This window comes from Sparus aurata, chromosome 1, assembly GCF_900880675.1.
Source record: "Sparus aurata chromosome 1, fSpaAur1.1, whole genome shotgun sequence".
In the NCBI taxonomy this organism is placed as follows: Eukaryota; Metazoa; Chordata; class Actinopteri; order Spariformes; family Sparidae; genus Sparus; species Sparus aurata.
The window spans coordinates 30,439,562-30,457,744 of NC_044187.1; the positions used below are offsets into that span (position 1 = coordinate 30,439,562).

Genomic DNA, 18,183 nt, shown 5'->3' on the forward strand with positions numbered 1-18,183 from the left:
GCAATCAGATAACGTGTAGCCTCCTCTGCAGTCAAAGGCTTTACACACTTTAGGGCAACACCAATTTTACACATTGAAGTGTTGACAGGAAGAGCAGCTGTCACATGTTCATGACAGTTTAAAGTACGACAACATCTTGTGAAACCACATTTGGCAAATGGAGTTTGTGTGCTGATGAAACTACAGGCTCAGAATTAAAGCCGCAGCTCCAAGTCTGTACAGAAACAGCTTCTTCAGCGCCATTTTCAGCCGCGAGTGCAAAAAATAAATAAATAAATAAAATAAAAGACACTTGTGGTACTGTACAAGTCACAAGACTTCCCAAGCTGACAAGACACATTCTTTACAAACCACATTTATTCTTTTATCATACAATACATTTACATGTAAAACTAGTTGATTCTCTTTTTTTTTTTTAAAAAACAACAATTTCTTCAGAATATTAAGGGCAAAGTTTAAAAACACAAGATTAACAGCCATTACTTTGATCTTAGACTACACTGCAGACCAACACCGTTTAATTAATAACTTGACCACTTGCGTTGTGAGCTGGTCTACTCAAAGCTCCTTTGGGAGAGGACAGTGCGGTAGAGAGACGTGCCTTTAGCCTGGAAGTACGTCAAAATCATCTTGTTCTCTGTGACCTCTGCATGGACAAAGCCTCCCAGTGTTGAAGCTTGGCCGGTGAAGAACTTCACAGAACCTTTGGGAACATGGTTCCAGTGACGGACATCTGGATCCAGGAAGTTTCCAGCACCACTCACCACGTAGCCCACACCAGTCTCTTCAATGTACTACAAAAAAGGGACAAAAAGATGTGATTGAAGCGGTTCTACAGATTCTTACAATCCTTATGCCTTTTATAGTGCCTTTGCATCAATAATGTCTGCATGAACCAACCTGCAGATTGTGGTCATGACCGCAGAGGTACGCAGTGGCTTTGTATTTGTTGAGCAGAGGATGAAGTCTCTGCAGAAGGCACTCTGTAGGGCCATGTTCAGACACAGACCACACGGGGTAGTGTCCGGCCACCAACAGGAAGTCTGCTGTGGACCGAGCCAGTCTCTCTTGTAGCCAGGTCAGCTGACGGTTGGCATCCACAGCACTCAGGGGGCCTCTGGGCTTCTCGTCCACGTAGTCGTCAGAGTTGCCACACAGCATGATGGTGTCCAGCATGATGATGGTCAGCGTCTTCCCGGTGTTGGGGATGTGGAAGTTCAGCTCGTAATAGTAAGCGGGGAATTTCCTGAGAGTGAAGTGAAAGCCATGTTGGGACACAAGGTTTGTCATCGGTTATAATAAACAAATAAATAATTTTTGAAAAAGAGCTTTGAGCGTCTTCCCCACCATCTGTCGGATTTTTTGCTGTACTCGATCTGGGCTTTGACGTTCCCTGCGTGGTCATGATTGCCGGCAAGCACATACCAGGGGACTTTGAGTGACTTGGCGGTGTACACCGACTCAAAAGTGTTCTGATGGAAGAGAAAGATTTTGCTTTTTTTAAAAAAAAAAAAAAAAAAGGACAAGGGCACCCAAAAATAAGAGAATCTGTCAGCATGTGCTCTTAAGTACTAACTACAGTAGAGTGACCCTCAAACTGATTTAAAACAATGTTAAGCACTCCCTTTTAAGCCAAAAGCTCAACTGTAGCTGTTAACCTAAATCGCACCTCCCCACCTGAAGTGGGTCCACAAGCCCAACTGTGCGTCCAGGGTGTAAAGATTGAGATGGAGCTGTATGGAGCCATTTTGTGGTTTTACAATTAAAAACAATTTGTTGTTTATCAGAATGCTGCAAAGCTCCAGAAATATTGAGTAGAGGGGTGAATGACTACACATTCATTTGTGGGGTCAACTTTCCCCATCAACATCGAGGTTTTTCTTCTTTTCTAATCAACCATCACTCGACTGACCTTAAAGCGAGGAGAATCCACACTGTCCACACCTCTGTAGTAGAAGTTATCGCCAAGGGCCAGAACGAAGTCAGCTCCCATCTGCTCTGCTACTTTGCTCATTTCTCGAGCTGTAGCCTTCTGCACAGCGGTGACATAGGGGGGGTAAGGCATTCCACCCCAGTCTCCTACAGCCAGGAACTTAATGGAGGTTCTGTTTTCTGTGAGGGAAGGGAACATAAACGAAATCTTTAGCGAGTTCACACTTTAAGTTATCCACGAGGGATCATGAAAGCCCTTGTTGAGGTGGTACTTACTGCCAAGTTCCTCCAGGTCCTGGAAGGCAGTAGGATAGCAGTAGGCCACAGGGATGGCAACGATTAAAATGGAAACCAGTGTAAGTGCCATCTTTAAAGGAGAGAAAACAACAGTCAGACATTTAGCTTCCAGCAGAACTAAACAGTGCAAATGGAGAACAAGACACCTCATTAGAACGGAAAATGAAAGTACACACGCCTCAGCAAAGAAACCAGACAAGGAACAAACAAGCGTCACAAACCACAGCTGCAACGTACCGTGCAGCCCTGCGCTTCCTCTCCACCAACATCACCCAATAACAACATGATCTTTTGCTTTATGCCTAAAGGTGACTTGTGATTGGCTGAAGCCTGACTCTGACATGCCCCAGCTGGAGCTGATAGAAGCTAATCATAGTAGCCATGTCCATGAGGCTGAGAGGGTCAGAGGTCACAATTTCATGCCTGTCAAAGCATAACAATGCATCTCTGCTTTCTTTTACTAAAGAGACTCTGCTTTGTATGAAACACAGAGCAAACAACCTCTTTCAGCCTCAGCACAAACACACCTTAGTGTAAACCTGGATCTAATGACTTAGTCCTCACCTATCAAAAGACAACCAACAGGAAAAACAACTTGTCAGGAGCGCAGAGATAATAATGCCAGAGCTCAAAGATAAAAAGGAAAAGAAAAACACTCACAGCTGATAACTGGTGAGGTGTACTCAGGATGACCTGATGGGACACTCTCCGTCCTCGCAGCGCTCCTCCTGCTCGCCTTTTATCAACATTCCCAGAGCAGAGGCATCAGGAGGACCAGCCCCAGGGCACGGCGCAGGGGCATGATCATTGCTCACACCCTGACTCAGTCTTGGGACTGGGGACACATGTGATCCACGATGGTTATTATAGCTGGTGTCCATTTTTTCCACTTCCGTGTTAATCACTGTTTCCCTTCTTCATTTTCGCAACTCCGTGCTTCCATCTTTTTTGGATGCTTTGGGAGTACTGACTGCTGAAGGCGTAGCCAACTTGTTTAGTCTCACAGGAGTCAGCCTGGTAGATTGTCTTGTGTTTACTGTCTCATTAAACTAAAGTGTTTCAATCCTCATCCTCTATTTTCACCTCTCTTCTGTAATTTTAACTTAAGATAGGACTCACCATCCTGTTCTCACTTTGACGCAGTTGAGCAGTTAGAGCTGTCGTAGTCAGTGCACCATAAACTGTGAATTTACTCTTTGTGGCTATGAACAAAAGACAAAAACGCTGACATGGCTGGATGAAGAGCAACTAGCACTAGTGACGGCAGTGTTCAGTGCAAAGTTCAAAGTTCACACATTATTTCTCCCGCTCTTACAAACAAGCAGGCCTGATTAAAGGGGCACGCCACCTGTTGTGAACATATAGCTCAGTTAACCTTTCTGAAGTAAAGCTGCAATAAAAACACCTGAATGTCTTCTTGGATTGTGGAGGAAGCTTTCGAAGTTGCAAAGGTGAGGATATATCTATATTTATGTTTTATCAGTGCAAAAATAAAGCAGCTAAAAGTCATTTTCATTTTTTGTTGACTGTGGCGGCCCCTGTTGACAACAGCCATAGTGTCACACTGACTCCTGTCATCAAGATCTTGACAGGGCTCATGCGTGCATTCGTTTTGGAATCAAGTGACAAGCCATTTTTTATCTTTTACAGCCGTTTGCTGCAGGATGCATACTGATGAGGTAATGTAATCTTTGTTTTAGCACCATTCATTCACCTACGCTACATGTAATCCAACAAATATGGTGGCTTTGTAATTTAGTGATTATTTAGTTTTAATAATCACTGTCACTGGATGTCTTCAGGATGATATAGTTTGATATCCAGGCAAACATAAAATGGTAGGTTATAAGCCAAAATTAATTCCCATTGCAGCCTTAAAGGCTACAGTGGAGGTGCATTCCCTTTTTGTATATAGTTTATATTCCATGTCTTGAAATACAAAGCAAAGTATGAGACTGCTGTTAACAGTGGCACTATTCATTTATAGTTCTTTCACCTAGCACTGCATTCCCTACTTTATATTGTATTTTAGTGCTTGCGTCCTTTACAATCTGTCCCTTGGGAATCAGAGTGCTTTTGCATCTATAATGACCCAATTTCCTCACAGGGGTCAGGCAGCCTTCACCCCATCTTTGCCACTCATGTCCCCAGCAACACTGGTGTGAGGAAAGTCTTTAGTATATTTAAGGGCAGCGCCTGGTTATACACAGCTTTAAAGACATCATTTATGATGACTGAAAACGTAAGCTCTAAAAACAGGGTGACCCAAACTATTTCCCTTGGGTAGCCAAAACTGAAACTCAAGTTATTTTTCAAATGCACAATAGTACTATGATCTCAAGTAACCTCAATTCACGGACTTTCTGCACAAAGTGTCACTCTGCACGCCATGCTCAAGATTATGAAAAACAGAATCCAACTTATGAGAGAGAGAGAGGATTTTAACTAACAGTATTCTTAGCAGAATAAAGGCATTTATTTGAAATATAATTCTGAAATTCTTTTTTTTCAAACTGACCCTATAGGTGGGACAGTTTGGGAAACCTGGCTCTAAATTTTAAATCTGTGTACTTCATACTAGTTTAAAGCAATTCTGCAAAATTATGGTCATAAAAAGCATTTTATGTGACACAGAAATGAATAAATCTTTAGTTCAAAACTACAAGCAGCTTTCAATAAAAACAATAACATACTGATACAGAACCAGTACACTAGATTAAAAAAAACCAACAACCTCAGAAACAAAAAACATAATGATAAAACAGGTATGTTTTTTTTTTTTTTTTTTTTACACACGTCAACACAGACATGACGGATGCTGCATTTGAAACAGGTTGACTTCCACCAGGTAAAACTCCTTCTGTCATCTACGGTTTTACGATTTTACCAGATGTCCAAGAACTAATAGGTGAGGTGAAAACAAAAACAGCAGAATTCCAGTTTCAGAGACAACACAAACACTTCTTGTTCCTTTTCAGGAGTGGTTATCCCAGGTCATCGTCAAGGGTGGACAAAGTCAGAGCCAACAAATGGCACAGTGAGGTGAGAGAGGCTGCACACGGGGTGACAATTAATAATTTGTGTCACCATATCCAGAGTATGAGCCCTGGCTTTGTCCTCCGAACCCCTGGTACATGCCATACCCCTGCTGGTTCCCCCAGGACGACTGGTTCCCCCATCCTGTAGAGTGAAATAAAATCAAAGGATGTCGTTATTTCCCTTATCTTATCTATCTAATGTATTTTCTCTTAAAAGATACGACAGTAGGACATAAATGTAGCAAGGGACAATTTGTATATCAATATCAAAATAGCACTAGTGGGAAGGAGACAACAAGTTTTCATTTGATTGCAACAGTGGATTTCAACTTGCTACACCATTACTCACCATAATTATTATAAACTTGTCCACCCGTCACTGAGCTAGGGTAAGCTGTGCTGTACATAGTGTATTCTCCTCCTCCCTGGCCTTCATTCTGACTTTGGGTCAGCATCTTCTTCTTCTCATCTCCATACCCGTAGCTGTAGGGGCTCTCCTGGTCGGCGGGAGGAGGCATGGACTGGTAGTTTCCCGCCTTTGTGGTGCTGGAGTCGGAGCTGGAGATGGCTGGGGAGGAGAATGTGTTGCTCTCTGGGTAAAAGGTGCCATAGCCCGTGCTGCCGCCTGATCCAGTGGCGCCAGCGCCTCTGGCTGCGTTGCTGGCTGCGTTGTTACCATAAAGTTTATCTACAAGGCAGTACAAACAAGGGCAAGATTACGTTGAGCAATTTATGGGAAATTATTTGTTTATTAAAACTTCCTTCGGTGGTGAAAACAAATCCCAACCAAAAACAAAACAAGTAAACACAACACATGCTCGGTACAATCAAAATGTACACATCAACAGCAACAGGACAGTATACGGTAGAATGTAATAAAGATATGTGCACTATAAAAATTATCAATTTCAATGCTTAAATAAGGTGGACTGTAGGGGAATCAAGGTGTAATTGTTTCAGGGGACGGGTGTATTTTATCAAATAAGCATTGTTTCTCCATGACTTTATAGCATTTCCTTTCCCCAAGTATAGTGCAATGGAACTTACTTTATATAGCCTCAGTTAAATTTTAAATAAAATAGGAATGACGTATTTGGAGAGCAGTTATTCCTTTCTGTTTCATTGAGTTGTAAAACAAAAACAATACACTACAACAACAAAGTCAGTCTGCACACAGAGAATACTTACGATAGCCTGAGCCAGTGCTGCTCTCATAACTGTAGTTGGCTTTTAAAATGAAGGAAAGAAAAGAGTATTTAGTTCATTTCCTTGCAGGTGTTTGAAGTCCAAGTCGACAATTTGAGCGTAAAATTCCTTACTCTTGTTGTAGCTGGGTCCTGGAGGAAACGGTTTGCCCCGGCCCCTTCCTCGACCTCTGTTGGGACCCCAGCCACGAGACCCGGAGTCTGAAGGAATACCACGGATGGTGCCGAAGCCTGGGATGTGCTATTGGAGAGGGAACAGCAGAAGATTTTATGTAAAGACAAAGACTTTCAGGTGACAGAATATGCTCGTGTGGAGATGTGCATGCAGTAGGTAATGTGTTGAGGAATTTTACCTTTCGTCTTCATGTATAAATTCTTTTAATTGCTTGAATTAGTGAGGAGGTTTTCTTTAGGGATGTAACAATTTTTATAAATAATTGAAGAACTTGTGTTTTATTCAAGTTTTATCCATTTAAAAGCTGGACCACCATGTGTGTATTCAGTTTACTCTAATGTAAATGTACACAAACTGGTTTGGAGCTTTTAGGGTTTAAACAGGATAAATCAGGAGAATTTATCATTAAAGTAGTATGTAGTATTAGTAGTAGTAGTAGTAAATAACCTACCATGTCTGTGTAGGTGACCTTTTTCTTTACAGGGTTCCTGACGACATTCGTCACTTCGTTATCATTTGGGAAAAGCTTCTCTAGAGCAGCGAGGGCAGCGAAGGCCTTTGCTTCCTTCTTATTGGAGCCTCTCCCTTTGAACTTCTGCCCATCGACCTCCACCTGACAGCAAAGACAGCAGATCAAAGTTTTAATTACCTTACCTTTAAAAATTCATTACTGAGTGTTTATTATATCACTTAAACGATTCACAAATCAGGCTTCCCACACTTTCTTAAACACCTTGTTCTTGAAAGACTTTTAAAAGGACTTTCCAGACAATCCCCTCAAACTCAAAAACCCAAATCAGCACAGTTTTAGTTCAATAGAGAATTAACAAGCTTTAGAGAAGGTCACAGACAATCTAAAAGAGAGGGAGGCTTGAATATATGTGAATGATTGTCAATAGTGGTGCTGTGTTACAATGATGGCAGACAGGGGAACATATCCTGTATACTAATGTTAGGGTAAAAAATTAACACTTCGATTTCTATTCTTGCACCAAAAAAAAAAAAAAGTAAAATAAATAAGAATTTCTTCTTTATTCTTGTTTATTGTGGTACAATAAACAAAAGAGTTTCAGCTGGAAGCTGTGATCAAAAGCACACACAATTATATAAAGATCAGGTTCAACCTAAAATCTGCACTGATTTATTCCAGACTGTATAAAATCAAGCAAATTCAATGTCATTCTATGTCTATTAATGTCTTTTATTCCCCCCGCCCAAATTCACTAATGTGAAAAGCCTTACTGGACTCTGCAGTGGTCACACCTCCCATAGACAACTTTGATTCCCATCGGATATCAAAGTTGTAATGCAGGACAGACCCAAAACCTACTAACATCACCATACTGCTGACTCACCTCCATGACAAAGCACTTTTCATGGGAGCCCCCTGTCTCTGCAGACAGCTCGTACTTCAGGCTGCGGCGCTTCTCATTCAGCTCCATTACAGGGTTCTTGCCATTTTTGGTCAAGATAGGACCCTGACCACTCTGTTCATAGCAAGAGGACAAACAATGGCTCTTAAGTTCACATACATGCTTCACTTTTTCTTTTTTTTTTTATTTCTGAGAAAACAAAATGTTAAGTCATATGGAAGTTTTGAAATCCAGAGGGAGAAACTGAGCTACATACATCTTCTGATGTAGTTGAGGCCGTTGAAGCAGCTTTCACTGATTCCACTGGGCCTTCGGTGCTACCACTGGACTCTGATTTAGATTCTGAACCTGTTGGGAGGCCAAGATCCTGTAGGACCTGTAAATGACAAAAATCAAAAGGTTAACTGACAGTGACAACTCTTTCCTCATTCACATCTCCAGTGGGGGCTGTTATTGCCAAAAAAAAAAAAAAAAAACTTATCACAACAAGAAAATATAAAACATAGTAGGGTAGAAGTTTGAGAGTTTTGCTGTCACAGCTCTAGCGAAGATAAGCAGAGTGAACAAATATCTACTTATGAAGTTAAAAACGAGCTGCCTAAAAAATGGGGTTTGGTTTATGTTAGTGACATGTCTGAGAGCAAATCAGGTCACTTCAGGGAACACGAATTTAGACCAACAATAAGCTAACTAGCTAACAGCGGTTGTATGCCTCTGGACAGTGGTCGAGTTGCAATTTACATCCATTTCTATCCAGACTCAAAATAAAGCCTTTGAATATTTTATATTTTAGATCAAGCGTCTGTTTTGGCAAAGAAGAAGTCTTCACTATATTGTACAAAACTAAGTGATTGCAGTGAGTACTTTCCAGTGAGAATCACTCAGAGCATGTCTTACAGAGTACAGAGGACTGACAGCTTTGTTACATGGTGCAAATGACAATCACGATAAGCTCAATATCACAAAAGCCTATGAACTGGAACTATGAACTTGTGCACTACTGCTGTATGTCTATTAGTGTGGTCATTGTTAGTTCATAGTATGAAATATGGTCATATGGTTTTGCGGAACTCTAATATGGCACAGTGAAGTTGACCTTTTGAAAGTACATGAAACCGATGGACGAGAGAAAGAAGACATGTTGCCATTAGTGCATTGGTTTCTCCCAAAAATATCCATGTTTCAATTGGTTTCAATGCAAGTTGTCTTAATAAGTAACAAGTAGATGATTTTCTACTTTAACCTTACTTTCTACGTAACTCTAGTACAGTAACGTTAGTATATTACACAGTACTTCACTACTTCATCACTTGACATATGACTGAGGGTCAGGCTCAGGCTATTGTCATAACCCATGTCTCACATGTAAAATTTGAACGATGTTTCCACGGCAGAAATGGTGACAACACTAAATGGCAGAAGAGACCAATCAGTGGCCAGACCAGTCTATTAAAAAAAATCATCAATTTATTCTATCCAATTAGACATTTGTGTGAAATTATGTCATAAACAGCATATGAGTTCTTTAGTTATGGCAAAAGACTTGTTTTTCTGAGGTCAATATGACATTGACCGGCAAAATTGTGTAAGTTCATCCTTGGACAAATGGACTTTTGTGCCAAATTTTAAGAAATTCCCTCAAAGTGTTCCTAACATGTTGCATTCACGTGGCTGGGACAGACGGATGTACAACCAGATGACATAAAGCCTTCGGCCATGGCTACCGCTGGCACAAAGACAAATGGATTAATAAATGTAACCAATAAGTGAGCTACCATGCAGGTAAGTTAGGGGTTTATCTTTCATGATAATGCAACTTTAAGGCAGCCAATGTAGATATACATTATAGAAATACAAGAGTCTTGCCTTGGTGGCTACATTAAGCTTGGCTGCTCGTTTGGAGGGCCCCGTTGCCTCGTAGGTCTTCCCATTTAAATCTACAGCCATTGTGAAGACTGGCTCGTGGACCGGACCAGTCTGAGATGTAAGTCGGTACTCCAGACCGGGTCTGTACTGGTTCAGGCGCATCACAGCATTCATACTAAAATCATCTGTGACTACGGAAAAAAGAAACGTGGAAAAAAATCTGAGCAGAGGAAATTCAATAATTCTGGAGATTTAACAAAAATGTTTATTCGTCACTTAAATAACAATAATAATGATAGTATAATTGTATAATTGTAAAAACATGTGCAAATCATAATTTTTCCAATTAGTACAGTTTCTATTGTCAAACAATTCCTGATTAAGTGTAATTAAAAACAACACTTATGAGTCAATGTCACAAGGACTCTAATGTCAACCTTAAGAAGCATTAGCACTGTTGACCCCATGACTCTGTACTCTGGTCACTAGGAAAACGCAAATCCATCTATTAATACTTAAAGACTACACCAATTTTTCAACAAATCACAATTAACTGATCATTGCATGATGGCTCTCGAACAACTTACTTGGAAAAGTACTGAAATATAAAAACATGCTGCTCTGCGCTAACTTACTTCAGTAGTCATGCACATTATTGTTGATAATTTGTAGAGGTATTAGATTGCTTAACATTTAGCTAAATGTTCATGATGAACTGGCACCATAGCATTTGGATTATTGTACATAGTGAAAGAGGTAATGATACAGTTAAAAGGCTCATAAGCCAATTGATATTCATTACTAACATGATTTCCTTTGAAAGCGCTTCTGGAACTTGAGATACTTCCTCTGTTTGCTGTTGAGATGGGGCTCGTCCTCCTCCTCCTTCTCCACCTCTGTGTAAGGTCTCTTAGCTGGCAGGCCGGCAGATGGTATCTGGCCTGCGCAAGACAACAGAAACAAATATGAGAACAGATCCTTTCATTAAGGTGAACTGCACTGCAAGGGGAAAGGACACATCACTACGTACATGTGCCATCTTTGCTGGCTCCCATCGATCTACGTGGCTTTATGGGTTTGTAGTCCATCCCCAAAACCTTGTGCATCTGTCCAAACGCACAGAGCCTCAAGGCAAACTAAGGAGAATATAGAAGTTAGGTACTGTTTTTGAGGATTCTAAAATATGAGCGTGCTTGCATGTTTTTTGCAGCCTTGTCCTACCTGAGCACTCTGTGTGATGTCTTCACGCTGCTGTGGAGTCAGATATGCTGTGGCGTCGACTGCGTCCTTCTCACATGGATCTCTAATTCCAGGGCCGTCTTAGCACACATACAGTTTGATTAGTACATTCACTTTAATGCCAGTGTATCAACATCCATACTGGTTTGACAACCGAATAAAAGGTTCACCTTCCAAAAGGATTCCAGATGCTACACACTCCAAAACCCTACGCAGTGACTCGCCCGCACCCATTGGCCTTTCAGATGTGGCAATCGCCTTCTCTACCAGCAGGTCAAGAGGCTACATTGGGGATGAAAGCAGGAAAGAGAGTCAATATTTATCCAAGATGCTGCACCATTAAAAGAAAAAAATTTTTTTTTATCACAAAGCTACTAAAAATTGTGCTGGTTTATACAATAACTACAACAATCGTCTACTCACCCATCCTGTGAGTGGTGCCCAGGTAGGAACACGGTTACACAAGTCTCTCATGAGCCGGATCACAACGACGGCAGAATTCAGGTCGTTGACTTTGGCCTGGAGACACAAACAAAAGCCAGTTAAGTCAGAGGAGCTTCTGTTTCTGACCCCGAAAACAAAGCATGGAAAGGTCAGAACGAGTCTTATACAAATGATTTCACACTTTTCTCCACGAGCTGTTTGTTTGTCAACAGAAACAACTTTTCAAACAGAAGTGGAGTTGATACTGAGAGAGCTCAGTCTGACAGAGGACATTTTAATGAATCAAATTATATGTTGTAGTCAATACCAATGATTTCTCCAAATCAGTCATTGGTATGGATCAGTAGATCACTATTCATGGCTAAATAACTCAAACCTCTGACATTTTAAAGGAGATTTATTATGCATTTCCCTATTTCAATTCTTCTCTAATAACAACCTGACTCTGATGTTGCTCTGACTGCACTCAGTGATCACAAAGTCTCATGATGGATAGATGCTTTACTTGTTGCTTAAATTAGCCACTAATGGCTGCTAACAGACTATTAGCTGTCATTAGCTCAGTTACCGTGCAGTCAGTGGTTGTATTATCTGTACTCTCTCTGCTGGATCCCCTTGCCTCCCGGCAAGAGTGGGTGATGCCCTGTGTGCTCTTCTAAAAGTTTTTCCAATCAAAGGAAAGTTGCCTTTTAGGGAGGGATGCCCTAAAGAAACAGGAGCTTAAGTGGAGTGATTCAGACAAACGATGAACTAAGGGGCATTAAGGGCCAGAATAATATAAATAAGGAAGTTTAAACTGTGAACTGAGCGTAGCTAGGCTAGTGGAGTCGCAGAATGAAAATATAGAACTGGAAATGAGAATAATAGGTCCCCTTTAAGATCATGGTCGTAATCAACAACTGAGAGAACAGCTAAACAGTGGTACTCTCTTTAAATGGAGAGAAAATAATAGAGACAATTCAAAGAAACAACCTTACGTACAAATAAGGACGTGAATGCAAACCTGGAACCACTTGGCGTGGCGGAGAGACGCCAAGGCAGATAGGCATTTCTGCCTGTCCAGTACGTCCGGCGGATCGTTGACTGTTCGCGTTTCTATTGACGAGGTGGGGTAAGAAGAAAAGGTACAGTTTGACCAAGGGGGTCGGCTCTGTCTCACAGCTCAGGGAGTAGCAGCTTTCCCCAAACCAGCAGCAGCAGGGAAAGGGGGCCCCCAAGTACATAATGTGTAAATCTTTGGTCCCAACAAGTAAAATAATCACCTGTCACAGATCCCAGCTTACTGTTCTACTGTGAAAGTGGATGGTAGAATTTACAACATTGCATGTTGTTAATTTTTGCACTGGGTAAACAATAAATACCCCGTTCCCTCAGCCCCTCGGCTTGGGTTTGCTGCTTTACCCCCGTCCTGAGACAGTGTGTCCAGTTGGTCAAAGGTCCAGCGTTCCTAAAAAACTTGACAAACTAAAAGGCAATCAGTTGTAAACCACAAGCATTTAGAGTTTTTCACGTCTGCCCCACACTGCAGCAAAACTGATGTAGTCTGTGATCCAAATGCAGCTTAAACAGGCTTTATGAAAGATCAGAAAAACAAAGGGCCATACCAGCATAGCGCAAGTTTAAGCTCATTTTCTACACTACAAACACATTTGTTCTGATCTATCCCCAGCTAATTTTAGGTCTCTGTCAGTACAACAGATTAAACATTTAAAAACAGATGGCCAGTTGTAAAAATATGCCTGAAAGAGGGCTGCACAATAAAAGCCAAAGTTATAATTACAATAAGATTTTACTGAAATCATAAACTGGAAATATGAGTAACTACTTAGAAAAAACTAAGCTCAAATCTTTCAAAGTAGGACATTACAAGAAATTAGTGTTGAACATACTGGTGAAGATGATTACATTTAATAATAATACTAATACTGTCACCAGGATAGAGAATTATCATCAATGTTTCTGCTGCCAGAAAAGTTTGGTTGATGTATTGACCGTAACAAGATGATAGTCACATCTTCATGCTGACTGATTATTATGCTGTCACTGGACGAGTTATTGATGATTATTATTATCTTTATTATTGAGCGATGTTAATTCAGAGTGTTATGGTGGTCAAAGTTTATTTAGGAGGATGACGGTAGTCTCTGTATTGTTTGTATTTGCTGTCCTTAATATTATGCTTTCTCATTGATACAGTGCCGTTAAACCTGTTTTTTTCCATGTTTGTTAGTTTTTCAGGTTGCAATTCAGGCTGCAAAACCATGACGTTTATGACGTTGAAGAGTATTCTCACATTTAACTATTGGTACTTCTACATGACTGCCAACAGGACCAGACGTGAACTGCTGTAGCTGGTGAGCTAACCATAAGCTCAGTCATAGTAGCTCCCTGAGCCTCGCTCCCTTTTTTAAATAAAAATGAGATGTCTTTGTACCATAAACCCTTGTTTTATAAAAGGTTTATTAGTCATGACAAACACCTGACTAACAGGGAGTGCTTGATTTGAAGCAACAGAGTAAGCCCTTCAAACATGAAGTGTCAGCAATACTTTGCCATCACAATCAACATTGTGCCATTATTTTCAATGTGCAGCCCCAGCGTGCAGTGTAGTAAATGGACTAAAACTGCACTCAGACCGGTATGGTTCTGTAAATGGGGCTTTGGCAAACTCCCCCTGACCTTTTAATAGCTCACTAAAGCTTTAGACTCCCATGTGAATACAGCTCAAGCTTGACAAACACTCCACTAACCAACACATAAGTTTTGAACGATGATTACGTTTTTTTGTGTACTTTTTTCCCTGTCTGGTCAAATTTAAATTCTCATAGCTTCCTCTCATTGTTGATCAGTTTTGCTGCAGTTGGTGCCAAATGTACATGTTCAGCATCAGGTACATGCATTGCGCGCTTTGACTTGTTATTCTTGAAAAGCCTTCACTTAAAACATGAAAACAATTCAACAAGAATAAACAAAGTTGTTTTTATGACTGGCATTGTTATCAACAACAAGTGCAAAAGGTATCAGCGACTAAAGAGGAGGTGTAGTGCTGGCAAACGCCAGTTTATCACAAGACGACGACAGGACTCTCGAGCGAGTGAAGAGCCAATATTCATTGGTTGTTCACTGGCATCGGTCTGAGACAGTCACTGTACAAGCTCCACTGAGGTTCAATGAGATGAGGATGGACGAGTGGCGTTTTAATTGGCAGTGCAGTGTTAGAGATCAGTGGAGCAGTACAGTGTCTGCATACTGAGAACACACAGATCAGGCCTGTGGTAGCTGATGTCTAGTCGGAGGCCGGAAAAACATATGTACCTTCTGTTTCTTCTTCAGTTGTACTCTCTGGCACCACTCTGACAAGAGGCGATGTCATGTGGATAGTCAGAGTCAGGATCGACTTGGTGCTCGTCACAGCAATGGCTGCATCCCCTGGACACTGGCTTACTGTATATGTCCCTGCTGATATCTCCTATTAATAAGGAACAAAACGTTAGGAAGGCCAAGAGGGAATCTGAATGTCTAAGAAACAAAAATAATTTGGATGATGATATAAATCAGCTCAAGGTACTCACGTTTACCTCCAACTGTGCAGTCAACTTTTCAGCCACTTGCTTAAGCAGGGTGATAGTAGGCTTGTCTGAGCAGAGCAACACCAGCTCCAGCTCCTTGTCTCCCTTCAGTAGCAGTCCATTAGCCACCAAACCGACCCTCATCACTCCACGCAAGAGACGCTCCTTTGAATCGCTACTTGAACTGTGAGGAGGAAAAAAAGAACACAGTCACCATATTTAGGAAAAAGGACAAACTGTTTAGGTAATGGATTTTTATATACTTTTTTAATCATTGGGACAATTGCAACAAACCATATGGACGCATCGCTCACCTCTCTGCCTCTGTATCTTCTTTGTCATCTTTTGGAACATCTATCTGGTCAGACACCGTCTTCAGGGCACACTCCACATGGGAGACGATCGTCTGCACCGCCTCCAGCTCCTCCGGTGAGGGGTACACTTCAGAGTGTTTAGCCATCACGTGCCGATCGTATTGCGATCGAATGTGCACCGGGGGAGCCACAGGTTCCTTAAGTAGAAGTAACATAATTTTTGTCAAAATAAGAACAATTTAGTGTCGATGAGAACAAATGTATCTTAAGTTTATATTGTAGTCATATACTAATAATCGATTTTTGGAACAAATAGACTGAATTCCTTTTTCAATATTGTGCTACTTTAATATACTCCAGTGAAAAAGCAATCTCACGCAATATATACAAAATAAAAAATAAGATAGGGAAGTATACTATTAGTGGCAACAGTTCGGAAGTGCATGATTTAAAAAAAGCCCTTGGAAAAAGAAACACCAACATGCATCAGATACAGCTTTCAAGAGGAAGAGCTATATTTTTAGGGTACAAAGGAAACAAAGTGGTGATGGAAAGCGTTAGATGTTCAGTCTTAATGTGGCGTTTACAAGAAGCGGATTCAATGACTCAGGTAAGAAGCTGAAACAAGAACCTCAAGATGCCGCGTGTCCTCAATCTCCTCAATAGCAGCGATGTAATCATGGTATTGTCTCAGCTCCTCCTCGTAGCACAGGCAGTCATACCAGTAACGCAGCTCCTCGTACCTGCACGGGCCAAATGACACAATGAGGACAGCTCAGAAGACAGGCTCAAGCGCTTCATGTCAATAGCAGGCATGTAAAGCAGAGTGCCAAGCAACACAACAATCAACCTTTGTCATTGGCTCATTTATCATCTGATCTGTCACAATTGTGCCCCGATTCAAAGACAAACAGAAACTTTTATGTTCTTGCATGTGTGTCTCCATGTTTGTAATGTTTAACACTTCTTTATCTGTCTTTTATTTTGTATCTTTTAACATAATTTTGTTAATATTGGTCTTTTAAAATGACTAAATAAGCAACATTTTCCTTGTAATGGAAATGAAGTGTGCCATACAGATTCAATGGCCTTTATGAAAGTGTTATTTTACCTTCTGATTCCGTCTAGCACCCTTTAGTTACCCATACAGTACATGCTGTGTGCGTACCTGTCAAAGTCATGCGGGAGGAGCCGGTGCCCCTGTTGAATGAGGCTGTCCCAGTACAGCAGCTCCTCGTACGCCTGATGCTCATCCCACGCTGAAGCAGCGGCCATGTTGTCACGACTTCCAGACCCAAGCCAGATCCCGCCTGTTTTAGATGGAAAGCCCTTTATTAGTCATCGAATTGGTAGATCATTTGCGGTATAAGACCACTCCAACCAAATGTCATGAATGACATCAAGCTGTCCGCATGCGCGTTCGTGCAGGCACAGGCAGCTGTTTGCTAACGTTACGCAGGTGACTTACACAGCAGACTGAGGCTCTTCGTCTTATTGTAATGTGCAAGGCGTGCATTTATCATTGTTTTCGGCTCAAACTAAACGATCGTGATCCTATATGGCTGTGCAATAACCACACAGTTTATCCTCAGGTCATGTTGAACTCAAGTACTGTGGAACGCGAGGACAGTCAGTTAGCTAGCTAACTAATGTTTATAGCATTGACCGCCCACTTTATGCTAGCAGGTTAGCTTACATTGGACAGCATGCCAGTGCCATTTTTGCCCGTTTCGCACAATGCCACTGACTCCTGTCCGAGTTTGGTTGTTCAGTTATCGCTCACCTTTGTTCACAAGTGAATAAACAGGTGTACACCTTTTCGCGATAACGTTGCCACCTTTTTGTTGCCGTCAACCTGCAGAGGGTCCCTTGATTTCTTCTTCGTCTCATTGGCGTGTTTTCGCGCTGTTCCTCTAGGTTCATACCGCCACCTAGCGTACCGGAGGACGTAGCACAGGAGCTCGTTTACATCGAATAGAAATAGTCTTATTTACAGTAAACTTTGCAGTTTTACTCCATTATATTTCAGGAAGAAACATACTACAATACTACTCTGCATTTGCTCGACAGCTAAAGTCAGTTCTCAGATTAAGATTTTACACATTTATTGAACACAAAAACCTTGTGACCTCACACAACAAAGCAGTGGTGGGGCCTCTTGCCACATCTCAGATGTCCACACGTCTCTAGCAGTTCCACCAAAGACACATTTCCCTGCTAAACCTCTCACATGATTTCATTTATTTTATTGTCCATTATATACCAAACTAAAGCAAAAATCTCCTATTATTTTTATTTAAAAAATTAATTTATTTTTGTTTTTTAATCCACTGGACTATACCACCCAAACCATCTGTAGCCTTAATGAAGCAGTTAAAACTATTGGTCCTTTACCTTAAGTAAAAGTAAATGCATGCGTGCTTTCAGCGCTGCAGATGTGTTATTATTGTAACTGTTATATAGAATACACCGTTTGTTGTGCCACTTACAGACCAGCACAATGCTGCATGAGCACTTCTCATGGTGAAAACACATCAGAGTGGGCTATAGATATTACTGACTGTTTCCAACAGTTAAAGTTTGGCAGATAGGGTTGTGGAATAAGAAGGAAAAAATGTTGCAGCTGTAAATCATTTGAATGTTATTGGAAGGAGATCGTGCAGGGGAGGAAACAGATGAAATAGGAAAAATCAAAAGTATTTCATTAATGCGCTTCTACTTACCTAAAGTT

General features: G+C 41.1%; 2 protein-coding genes across 6 annotated transcripts; both read right to left on the reverse strand.

The window, feature by feature from the left end:
* Nucleotides 1-339: 339 nt before the first annotated feature.
* acp5a (acid phosphatase 5a, tartrate resistant) lies at nucleotides 340-2,562 on the reverse strand. Of its 3 annotated transcripts, none has more exons than XM_030423913.1 (6): nucleotides 2,467-2,562; nucleotides 2,209-2,299; nucleotides 1,913-2,112; nucleotides 1,348-1,472; nucleotides 901-1,246; nucleotides 340-794 (listed from the first exon to the last, which is right to left on the reverse strand). In XM_030423913.1, the coding sequence occupies exons 1-6, from the start codon at nucleotides 2,512-2,514 to the stop codon at nucleotides 555-557; spliced, it is 1,050 nt and encodes a 349-aa protein (XP_030279773.1). In that variant the 5' UTR covers nucleotides 2,515-2,562; the 3' UTR covers nucleotides 340-554. The 3 variants fall into 3 exon arrangements, with proteins under 3 accessions (XP_030279773.1, XP_030279783.1, XP_030279791.1); XM_030423923.1 differs by having other exon boundaries at nucleotides 2,451-2,513; XM_030423931.1 differs by lacking the exon at nucleotides 2,467-2,562 and adding an exon at nucleotides 2,408-2,426.
* A 2,121-nt stretch (nucleotides 2,563-4,683) lies between these two features.
* On the reverse strand, nucleotides 4,684-17,383 carry LOC115585485 (interleukin enhancer-binding factor 3-like). Of its 3 annotated transcripts, none has more exons than XM_030423892.1 (20): nucleotides 17,268-17,383; nucleotides 16,621-16,762; nucleotides 16,084-16,195; nucleotides 15,453-15,649; nucleotides 15,142-15,322; nucleotides 14,885-15,038; nucleotides 12,573-12,664; nucleotides 11,549-11,644; nucleotides 11,296-11,407; nucleotides 11,108-11,205; nucleotides 10,917-11,022; nucleotides 10,693-10,827; nucleotides 9,887-10,077; nucleotides 8,277-8,396; nucleotides 8,003-8,134; nucleotides 7,099-7,260; nucleotides 6,587-6,713; nucleotides 6,456-6,494; nucleotides 5,617-5,955; nucleotides 4,684-5,409 (listed from the first exon to the last, which is right to left on the reverse strand). In XM_030423892.1, the coding sequence occupies exons 2-20, from the start codon at nucleotides 16,725-16,727 to the stop codon at nucleotides 5,300-5,302; spliced, it is 2,610 nt and encodes an 869-aa protein (XP_030279752.1). In that variant the 5' UTR covers nucleotides 16,728-16,762; nucleotides 17,268-17,383; the 3' UTR covers nucleotides 4,684-5,299. The 3 variants fall into 3 exon arrangements, with proteins under 3 accessions (XP_030279752.1, XP_030279760.1, XP_030279745.1); XM_030423900.1 differs by having other exon boundaries at nucleotides 15,148-15,322; nucleotides 17,236-17,375; XM_030423885.1 differs by having other exon boundaries at nucleotides 17,236-17,375.
* Nucleotides 17,384-18,183: the final 800 nt, after the last annotated feature.